Source organism: Corvus brachyrhynchos, unplaced genomic scaffold (assembly GCF_000691975.1).
Source record: "Corvus brachyrhynchos isolate BGI_N302 unplaced genomic scaffold, ASM69197v1 scaffold363, whole genome shotgun sequence".
Lineage (NCBI taxonomy): Eukaryota > Metazoa > Chordata > Aves > Passeriformes > Corvidae > Corvus > Corvus brachyrhynchos.
In genome coordinates this window covers 2502861-2514757 of record NW_008237404.1, presented here as the reverse complement: position 1 = coordinate 2514757, position 11897 = coordinate 2502861, and the positions used below count along the sequence as shown (strand labels likewise).

The following is an 11897-nucleotide window of genomic DNA, read 5'->3' as shown; positions in this document are numbered from 1 at the left end:
CAGAATGTGAATCTGTACCTTTCCAGATGCAGTCTGAACCCATCAGTTGTAAACTCCCAGAGGAGGTGGTGAATTTTGTACTAGTTTATCTAAGTGGGTTCTTGTTTCCTTGGTTCTGTTGTGGGAGGTGTTAACATAGCAGAGGAGCAAAATGAAAAGCAGAGTGGTTTCTTCAACCCCCAGAGAACGGTTTGCTGGTGGTCCTCAGATATCACAGGTGACTGTGCAACATAAATCACATTCTGTAAAGATACATCTTTAAGATTTCTGAATTTTTTTATAGTACACACTTCAGTTGCATTCTGCAGGTCAGCAAGGTCAACTCTTCACTATCAGTTACAGTTTTAGAATGAATTTATAGTTAATAGTAGCTTGTGGCTGCCTTCTGGAGGGTGGACTGAGGGATGATAGGAAAAGAATTGATCATGACATCATAATGAATCATCATGAAGCACACTGCTTCCAGTGGAACTTAAAAGTTGTGGCAAGGTATGAAGTCTACAGCAACAAACATTTATTGTTCTTGTATAACAAGCTAGGACTCAGATTGCTAAAAACACATATTCTTTTATAAAAGTTATAAAAGTAATTTGTTCACTGATGTTTCAGCATGGCCACTTTCAAATTTTGCCTTTAATATTCAGATATGCAGGTTAGAGTTTTCCAGGGGGTGACTTGATTTTCAAGTTTGCATATTTTTCTTATGATATTAATCACTCAAGGCCCACAGTTACTAAGAAGAGTATGGGTAGTATGGAGCATGCAGTTCTTAAACATGGATTTCACATGGAAACATAAATTTTTGATTTAGCTTTTTGGTTGTGCAATTTGTATCTGTCATCTCTTGGCAGATTTCTTCACTGTCCATCCAACAAGTTTTTGTTTTGCTCACTTACTGTAGGAAAGAAAATTGTCTGTTTAAAATTGAATGTGCTGTATTTTATTAGTATATTTAAAGCTTTCCTTTAATTTGGGTGTGAAAATAATATGGAATGCAAAAACATAAGTTTTTTGCATGTTAAAAGCTTTAGTCTTAAGATATTTTTGTGCAGACTTTGAGACGTATTTCTCGTTTGAAAAAAATTGTTTGAAAAGCAAACAAATATAAAACCTTCTTTCTTTGAAACCCGTGTAAAAACTTTATACTTCACTAGAATTAATATTTACAAGATGAGCTCCTAAGAGAATCTGTGCGTAAAACCAGGAGAATGCTTTTGGAGTATTTCCATTTGTGGGAGGAGAGAAGAACTAAATTTTGGAATTAATAAAGTAAAATGTCTAAAACTGTAAGCAGAAATAAGAAAGTTTAGAATTTATCCTAAATAATAATGATGAGAACAACAAAAAGTTCGTAAATCCAAAGCCAGAGTTCACAGAAAAGTGGGGAGAGAAACATTTAAAATAAGCTCCTTTATTTGTTAAAAATACAAATATTGTGCCTAAAATAATTTGATTGTGTTTGGTGAAAGGCAAAACATCTGGATCCCTTATAGCTTGTAGTGACAAAACACCCTCTAAGGGGTTTTTTTTTCCTTACTTTTCATGGTTTTTGTTCAATGTACAGCAGTAAATACCTGTACAATACAGCTTTTAAAAGCCAATAACTTAGGTTTCTCTTTCCTTGGAGTTGATAGTAGCAGTATCAACTATTATTTTAGTGGTATGCAATCAATTCTGAAGCACTAAAAATTCTAAAATTCTTTAATTCTATTATGTAATTTTCTTTTTCAGCTCAGAAGATAAAATAACTGTTCATTTCATAAACCGTGATGGTGAGAAATTAACAGCCAAGGGAAAACCTGGGGATTCACTGCTGGATGTTGTTGTTGACAATAATCTAGACATAGATGGTTTTGGTAAGTAGATGCACTGAACATTTTATTCAGTATCTAGAAACTACGTTCCTCATTCATTTAGATTGGAAAAGACCCTTAAGGTCATTGAGTCCAACTGTAAATGAATATTTATACATAAAACCTAGCTGTACTTCATTTGGATTTTCTCCCCTTCTTTTCCTCCTTCAGGTGCATAGAATATTTTGGTTCAAGTTTAAAAAAAATACTTGGGGTATATCCTAGATCTTGGCTTGAGTATTAAAGAGGGGAATGTGAACAGAGGGCTGTCAAAGTGGAGTCTGAAACATGCCACCTGCAGACTTCTTCTGAGCAGAAAGGTTCTGTTCTGGAGGCAACACAGAACTGGTGTATTCCTAACAGTGTCTGGTTACTTCTGTAGTGCCATGCTGTCTCAATTTATTGCCAGGCTTTTTGTAGCATTATATATGTGCTAGAGGAGTGCACAGTGAAAGTAGCAACCAAATCTGTGTCAGTTAGCAGGGAAGAGCAAGAAGTTTAATTCTTATTAAAGAACTGGGGTAAAGGAGACCTTGTGAAATTCTAACTTGGCACGAATTCTGTTTAAAATCAAAATAGGAGGAAATTACAACATCTCCCTGTTTCTTCAAACTTTTGCACTTTCCATAGTTAGAACCATAGGACGGTTTGGGTTGGAAGGGACCTTAAAGATTGTTCAGTTTCAAACGCCCCTGCCCATGGGCATCTTCCACTAGCTAGCCCTCATTGCTCAAACTGCTAGACCACGTTGCTCAAAGGTATTAGGTAATGGCAATTAAATACCTTGGGAAGGTATTTATGTGAACATGAGCTGAAAACTTTATAGAAATAATGCAGGAAGTGGTAGTACAATTTTCAGAACTGAATGCATAACATGAAGCAATTGGTGAGAGAAAAAAGCATCAGAGTATTGTAGCACAGTTTGAAATTTGATGTGTGTTCTAGTTAAGTGCAAATAAATTTTACTGCTAGTGATAAAATCTTTGATAATATTTAAAATCTTATACTTAATATCTGAGACAGCTCTTAGGTCTCTAGAGTTGGGTATATCTGGGGAAGAAGAATTTTCTCTTAAATTTGCAATGCAACTAGCTTTATGTATCACTTATTAAATGACTCATTTAGGCTTATGTTTGGTCTGCTTGTATGCTACAGTAAATGTTCTCTGTGTCAATATCCGCTGTGTTAAACCATTGTGGTGAAGTGGGAAAAAGCAATGCTGTCAATAAAAAAGCCAAACTGAAAACTTGGAATAACGTAGCAGTCTTTAATTATAACATGTGCTAGTCCCATTTTAATAACCACTTGATAATGAAACATTGTACTAGGGCAGAGAAATAATGTAGTAAAAATGTATGTTCTGTGTTCAGGAAAAAAGTAATGAGGGAAAAGTAAAATGTAAATCCTGCTATTTGCTTCTATCACCAGGGGGCATCCCGTGTGCATTAGTGATAATAGAAATATCTTTGTATAAAGGGTTACATATCTGTTGAATGATTTAGCTGCACTTAGTTTGTTTGTTATTGCCAGTTTTACAGTTGTGGAAAGACCTACTACTGTTCAAAGAGCCTGGTCAGTGTTCTTTCCTTTTCCCCCCCTCATCCCTTCCCTTGCTTCCCAAACATTAAGGATGCTTAAACTGCTGATATGACAAATTCTATGTTTGGCACTTCAGTTAAACTGCTTTTTCATGCGTATTTGAAGATGTGATATAATTTAGAAATTAAATGTTCTAGTACAGTGTCATGCTCACTTTGAATACATGCTTTTGATACTGTAGCAGCATGGTGCTTTCTGTGTGGTTCTTGTGGTCTAATGATGAGTTCCACTATTTCTTTTCATAGTAGTGGTTATACATACAACTTTGCTTTCCTTATTTCCATATGATTACAAAGGTGATGTGGTCACAGTATTTTTGCTTCTGCTCTCCCTGGAAATAAGTAAGTAAGTGAAGATTGGCTAATGTGTTGTCTGCTTCTCTTCTATCAATTTAAATCAGAGCCTGAGGTTTGTAATGTCCTTGGTATTTCACTTTCCCCCCTCTTCTTGAAGTTGTGTATTTCTTTTTCAACACTGTGGAGAACTTGGTGCCAGCCCAATACAGTGTCAGGGACAAATTTGTTAGATTTCTAACTTTTACTGTGCTGTGATGACCTAATTGCTGTAGCAGGTAGGTGGAGTTGGTGCTTGTGCTGCTCAACCCCAGCACTTGTTAGAGTCTTGACTCGTACTGGAACACCTCATAATCTATGTAGGCCATCTCTCTCTAGGCTGACTGCCTTTGTTCCTGTGAATTAGTGTTCTGTTGAGTGAGAAGAAATAAGTATAAAATCCCTCCTCTCTCTACTTCTAAGGATTTTTTTGTGTGTAGCAGGTTTCTGCTGTTGAACTTCTAGAGGAAACCTCAAAACCATGGGAAAGAGAGATAAGAAGGATCAGCATAGGAAATAAATGAAGTAGTGTTGATGGACAGCATTGTCGGCTTTTGCATTCTTATAGTAGGAAGCTTTTCTTCCTTTAAATGGTGGAAAGGGGATTAGTTAAGTATTTTAACTAATCGCTTAGCATTTTTTAACTAATTACTTAGCATTTAAGTAAATTTTAATGCTACAGGAACTGTAGAAATACTATTAACAGTTGAATGCAGAGTAGGTATATGAATGCGGGAATATATGGAACATTAATTTTGCTAATCAACCAAGACTTCTTGTATGAGACAAACACATGTAGGATTTCTTCTGAAATTCAGCTGCAGTTTGAAACTTGGATTTTCTGTTATCTTGATTTATTTTTCTTTAGGTGCATGTGAAGGAACGCTAGCCTGTTCAACTTGTCATTTAATATTTGAAGACCACATATTTGAGAAACTAGATGCAATTACTGATGAAGAGATGGACATGCTGGACCTGGCATATGGCCTCACAGAAACGTAAGGCAACATAACACTTGCCTACATTACTTCCCCAAAGAATGGGAAGAAAGGTTTGCAGATGGGGCAGTCCAATATTCTTGGAGCACCTTAATCAGCTTTTGATAAATAGCTGAATTCTGTTATACAAATGGGACTGCCAAGTTTAAATGTTGTTTATCTGAATTCGTGTTAAAAAGATGTCACTATTGTTTTTGTAACGGAAAAGTGTCAGTTGCCCGTACTTTGTCTTCAGAGAGGTCTGGTGCAGAAATGTTAGAACTAAAGAACGACTGTAAACCTAGTTCCTGCCATGAAAGCTCTGCCACTGCTGTCCTGTGTGTGAATTTTCTTGTTCTTGTTTCTCTTCCCTTCTGTTTTCTGTCCCTTGTTAGTCTGTAGCTAGTTAATTTATTTTATGAATGTGTTTACATTAGTATTTTAGGTTTTGGTCAGATCTTCTTTTCACAGAATCACAGAAGGGTTGAGGTTGGAGGGGACCTCTTGAGGTCAACTGTTCCAACCCCCTGCTCAAGCAGGACCACCTAGATCCGATGCCCAGCACCATGTCCAGACAGCTTTTGAGTATCTCCAAGGATGGAGAGTCCACCTTCTCCAGCCTCTCTGGTATTTATGTACATTGCTAAAATCCTTCCTTCAAGCCTTCTCTAGGACAAACAGTGTAGAGATAGGTCAGTGTACATACTTGTTATGCTTTGACTCATTTCAGAGGGCTCCTTGTGCACACAAACCAGATTCCCTTTTGGGAGAAAGTGATCCTGAAGTGTGCTCTGACTGCTGATAGAAATTAGGATTACACTAGTGGTACTCTAAAGTAAACCTCTGTTCTGCATCACCCCCACCATCACACATCTTGTAATTAGGGTGTCACATCCTCATCACAGATGCATTCCAGGTGGGCTGTTGCACTTGCTGGTGCACAAGTAGCCTTTATCACAGAACATGCCCTCAGGAACAGTAGGCAGCTGTGCCTTGTGAGGTTTCATAAGCCTCATGTTTCAATGGAACTGCTTGTTGAAGTTTTTGAGAATCTTTCCAATGATGTCAGAGGCTTTATACGTGGTCTGTATAGCATAGAGTTTTTTATGACTCTGCAAAGAAGTACTCTGAATTAACTTGTCTGTCTCCTTATATCAGTAAAGGGAATCCTGTACTCATAATTTCTACATAACAATACACTTTCTCACTTCAGGCAAATCTGAACATTTATGGGAGGTTGTAAAGGCAAAGAAGTCAAGCTATGAGAAACTTGTTGTAGCTTCTTTTGTTTTATCCTTTTTCCTGTCACACAAAAACCCATTTTCACTTTTGAAAAAAACTATATGCCTATTAAGCCTGCCACCTACCACACTAAAGAGTAACTTTTAGGTTCAGGGCCAAAATAATTCCTAAATAGCTCTGGAGGGATATGATATAATAAAAACCTTTTTTCTTTGGCTACCTTTTAAGTAAAGGTTTAAAGCAAGGAGAGTTTGCTGAAGAACTGGGAAACAAGCAAGCCAGAGCTCTCTGTTTAAATGTGTCTATTTTCCTTCTAAGTTCTTCATACCAAATTAAGCTTTAGACCCTCTGAAGGTATTTGGTACTTCTGTTAGGTTTTCCTAGCATCACACATTTTCCCTATGGCCAGGGACCTTCCATATATGTGAGAGGATGACTCTTCTGAAAGACAGAGCTTCAAGTGGCTGGTATTTGCTGCAGGTTACCTGGACTCCTGTGCTGATGTAAATTTGTGTAATGGAGATGCACTTCTATGTTCTGTCATAGGTATAAGCATAACAGCTTATTCTTGTCAGTGACTCTGTATCTGGGAAAATTTCAGCCAGCAACTGCCATGAAAGCTCATGTTTTTTAAAATGAATGATTAATTAGGTTAAAATAAAATTGTTTTGATTAACTGCAGAACAGTAGAAAGTAGTAAGATGGGGGAGTGCAAACCCTGGCAAGTTAAAATAATACTAAAGTAGAAAATAAGCTGAGAAACAGCTTGCAAAAGTAGACAAATATTTTTGTTTCTAACCTATCAGAAACAGGAAACTTTGTGTACAGAGCCAGTGGGTGATGTACAAGGTGCACGTAAAATAGAGCAACATAACATAAAAGTGAAGTTTCTTTTGCATTGTTATTTCTACAAATTTTATGGGCTGCCCATGTACTGGAAGGTTTCTTTGCAGAGGGTGTCCTGGTGTATTTTGTGATCTTCTTTCAAACTGATGTATCCATAGAAGTAGTATCACTGCAGTAAATAAACTGAGTGGTAACAAATAGTAATGGCTATGTAGCGTTCACCCAGGAGCTCTATTGGCATTCAATATGGCATTTTTGACCTGCTGTCTGTAATGCTTAATTAGTTGCTTTGAAACTGTTTCCACATCAAAGGAATAGGAAGGTGGCAACCCAACTTTTTAAATGAGAGAAAACGTTTTAAAATGAGATTTGGAGCTGAAGAACACTGTTCTGATCCTGTGGGCTGTTGCTTTTCTGTACTATCTACTATGGGCAAGGAAAGAATTCAACAGAGCTTTTGTAGAGGGATGAAGCAGATATGGAAATTCTTCATATAAGTCACTGAGATGAAGAAAGATCTTGTAGTTCATGCAGTTTACTTAGGTCTAGAAATCATTTACTAAATTTTGAGTTGCAACAGCATAAGAGCAAAGGCCCTGTAAAGGATAAGTAATTGGTTAAAAAAACCCCCCATATCTTTTAACAAGAAGTATTAAGCTGCCTGGTAAGAGTATGTGGTCATCAGCATGATGTAAAGGTGATGGTGCTAGGTTTTAATTAGTGTGAGCATCCTCGTGAAAGACTCAGGAAAACACAGTGAGGAGTAAGGTTTATTTACAGTGATGTGGCAGTATCATCACCTGCCTGTGAAAACACGCACAAGGATTTTGTGCTCTTGAGCAATAGGAAATGACATTTGGAATTAAAAGGCAAATGCAGATAAATGCATATGGAGAGGTGGATAAAAGAGTGGGAACTTCACATTCTTGAAACAGGCTGTCAGCTAGCTAGTGTCTTGCCAGAGACTGGTGCTACAGAACATTGCCCATCCTTGCTGATGTCTTTAGTATTCTATACTTAAATACTGAGACATGGACATTGAATTAAAAGTTATCCCAGCAATAAAAGCAGCTTGTGATGTCTGCAGAGTTTTGTTGTGGTACTAAATCTTCTGATTTTAATTGCTCGTGTTCAACATCTGGCTTTCTCATGCTGAATGATAGGTCTAAAAATGGAGGATGACATCTGCTCCAGTGCCTTGATTACGTTATCCTTCTCCTTCCTATGTTTCTTGTCTTTTCACTCTTACTTTTCTGGTTTAAACCCAATTTTGAGTTTTTTAGTGTGAGAACATTGAACCCTGGATGGGGGGTGGTTAGGCTTTGCTTTTTCTGAGCAATGAATCTGAATGAAAGCCTTTATCTCTTCAGAGATGCCAAATGTCCCTTGTGAGATCAAGCATCACTCCCTGCACTGGACTGACCTGTTAGTGACCCACTGAAAAGGGAAGGGTCACCCGTATTCTGCATTCGCAGTGAGCAGGAAGTACTCAGTGTGGAACTTTCCAGTGTGCTGAGCTCTGGTCTGGCTGTAAATCCTGACTATTGCCACACAGATCCTTGTGCTGATGCACATGGTTTGCTCCTGTGCTTGATTAAGGCCCTGCACAAGAGTGGTTGTTCCTGGTTCGTGGTGTTTGGGATGGCTGAGTGTCGGACACATAAGGGGGTAAATGCTGTTAGATTGCTGGTGGGCTAGAACTAACAACAATGTCCTGTTTCCCCACAGATCACGTTTAGGCTGCCAAATCTGCTTGAAGAAATCAATGAATGATATGACTGTTCGAGTACCAGAAGCTGTGGCTGATGCTAGACAATCAGTAGATATGAGTAAAAACTCCTAAAAGAAAATATCCTAGGGGTTTTAAAGAAGCTTAATTATTTTTATAACTTATTTTTAAATGTGTAATTAAATATGGAAACTTACATAATTGTGAGTTATTTTATATGACTATCAATATTAGATTAATGCTATTTTAATTTTCTTTATAGAACCTCTTATATTTTTACGCTTAAAATGCAATAATACTTCTTATAAGTAATCATTGGATTATAAACATTAGCAAGTGTATTACAGATTTCATATAACATTATTCTGCCAAAACATTTAATGACATTTAAAAACTGGATCACCTGTACAGGACTTCTAAAACAAACCCTGAGTATTTCTAGGTGTCACACATGGATGTGTAAGAGAAAAGAACTTGTAGGACTGCACGGGGTCTTTTTGAAGTGTTGCCATTAAAGATGGTGTGCTCAGAGCTAGTTTGGATTCTCAGTAAATATGATACTTCCTCAGCAAATAGTGGATTTTCAGGATAGGAATTTTCCGAACTTTGGAATCTTAATGAGATATGTGGCAAATGTTGTCTTACAAAAATACTGCTAAACCCATGAGTTCTAAGGGCCATGTTACGGTTTAACCCAGCAGGCAGCTAAATGCCACACAGCCGTTCACTTGCCCAACCCCCTTCCAAATGGGAGGGGGGGTAGTCTTGGGGGAAAAAAAAAAAAAGAAATATTCATGTGTTGAGATAAAGATAATTTAATAGGACAGAAACAGAAAGGAAAACAACAGTAATAATGATAAATAAAATACATAAAACAAGTGAGGCACAACGCAGTTGCCCACCACATGATGACTAATAGCCAGCCAGTTTTGGAGCAGTGAACCCCAGCCAACTTTGGCCTCAGCTGGTATTTTGAGCATGACACCATACAGTCTGGGACCTCCCTTTGGTCACTTGGAGTCTGCTGTCCTGGCTCTGTCTCCTCCCAATTCCTTGTGCACCACCAGCTTCCCTCATTGGTGGGGTAGGGTGAGAAGCTGAAAAGGCTTTGACTTAGTTGTTGCTAAGCTGTGTTTACACTATAACACCAGTGTGTTATCAACATTATTCTGATTCTAAATCCAAAACAGCACTGCACCAGCTGCTGGGAAGAAAATTAGCTCTCTCCCAGGTGAAACCAGGACAGGCTGATGCAGGATCTTGGCACCTGCAGCTTAACAATGGCCCAAATCAGGTATTGGTAAACCTCAACAGTATGTACATTTAACTACACCACAAATACTGGAATAGACAGGGCTTAGAAGAGTGAATCCTTGGAGCTGTGTAATGGGAAAACATAGCAACTGGATTTACAATTTACCCATCACAAACTCTTACTGTACTCTGGAGATGGCTGAGTTGGGATTGAACAGGGCTGTGTTTGTCAAAATCAGATTTGTTCTGAAATCTTTATCCTTTTTTAGTTGTGAGCTTGTGCAGGAGGCAGTCTGATGTTAGGTAGGGTGTTCAGCTTGAAGAGATTGCTAGATTCTGGGCTTTGCTCTCAGGATCATTTTAGTAATGGTTGATGTGAAATGACCAAGTATATTTGTTTCATAAAAATGGCCTAGGTTCCTCAGAAGGCATAGGGAAACCCCTGCGGTGAGATGGTGTCTGGATTGATGATGAAGAGCTTTCAGTTCAATATTGTTTTAGTCTTCCTAAAGTAGCCCAAATAAAATAATGTTTCTAAGACTATTACTCTCTCCAACTTTACATAAATACTTATATGAACTGGTTATCACCAGTAGTTGTTACCTTCTGATTTTTTGGGCATTTTATATATATATATAAACTATGTTTGTTTACATTTGAATGATCTAATGAATTCATTAATGCTTTGTTTGAACTGGCAACAATGACATCTGGACATCTTTTCTTGCATTATTATATGTATGGGATGGGAGAAAAATTATTTTTCCAGTGTCAAATATTGGGATTATTTTGAGCTTTATAAAGAGGAAAAAAAAAAAGTCCTTCTTTGTTGTAAGAATTAGTATATTCTAGAACTGTATTGAAAATAGATGTGGGTCAGATTCTTTTATTTCCTGAGTTACCTCATTTCCTTCTGAGTTACCCTTCAGCTTTGCCCTAATGCAAGATATACTAATTGTGGTCTGCTCAAAACTTAATCGTGAAGGGGTTTCAGAATACACTTCTGATGTCATCTGATTCAAACTAAGACTTCAGAATTAAAGTTTTCAGGCTTTATGAAGGGCATAGAGTAGAAGGTCAGGGAGAAGGGTGGACATAAATTGATGAAATGTTCTGAAGATGCTGCTGTCTTCCTCTTCTGCTGCTGTGACTCTAACCATGACTTAGAGGTTGCCTTCACACAGATATTAAGGTAAATCTCACTTTGTATTGCCTTTGTCCTGAGCTCATTTATATACAGTTATTACTATTAAATCTTGAGGGTTTGGGTTTTTGTACATGAGACAGCTCATCAGCTTCTAAGAGAGGGAACTTGGGTCATAACCAGATGTGCTGTGCGTTCGTACATCAGAAAGAAATCTGAGGTTTCAGTATAGCTGTGAGGTTTAGGGGTAGATGTTGATTATTTATTGAGTTGTGGGGTCTTCTTGGGTTTTGTTTTGGGTTTATGGGGTTTTTTTCCATTGGGTTATTTGGGGTTTTTTTTCATACAGCACCAGGTACTTCTAGTGGGAATCTTGAAGTGCTTAACACTGTGTTAAACAAATGTGAAACAGCTCCCAAGTGAGTTTTCTTTCTAAGCCAAGGTTGTTTTGTGTGTGTTTCCTGTGACAGCTTCTCATTACAAAGACTTTGACTCTCCTATAGTGTGCCTGTGGAATGAATTACTCAGCACAGCAAGGCAAAAAAGGACACTTCGAAGTTCATTTTGAATTCTAGAGGTATCCCATATTGCATGCAAATGGAAATCTCGGAACACAAAGGAACTGACTTGTAGTCCCCAAAATTCACAGCTCAGAGATAATAGTTTATTGTCAAAATGATTTGCAAATAAATCTTATTTTTAACCTCTTTCTGACACCTCTTGTTTTATGGATTTTTCCTTCCTTCTTCTCCAAGCTATTGGATGTATTTCTGGGTGAAAAATGGAACTTACCCATTAAAGGTACACATTTAAGTGTAAGTATGAATTCTTGTGCAGTGACACACAATTATAGTATCAGTATTAGTTGAATACATATTTACTTCCCTGTCCAAATAAAAATTACAGGTAATTTGCTTTCTA

General features: G+C 37.6%; 1 protein-coding gene across 1 annotated transcript; it reads left to right on the top strand.

Moving 5' to 3' along the window:
- Positions 1-1717: 1717 nt before the first annotated feature.
- Positions 1718-11690, top strand: FDX1 (ferredoxin 1; the record flags this gene model as incomplete). Its single annotated transcript, XM_008631011.2, has 3 exons — positions 1718-1856; positions 4653-4782; positions 8578-11690. Coding segments are annotated over 3 exons (384 nt in total), but the record flags the coding sequence as incomplete, so codon positions are not given.
- Positions 11691-11897: the final 207 nt, after the last annotated feature.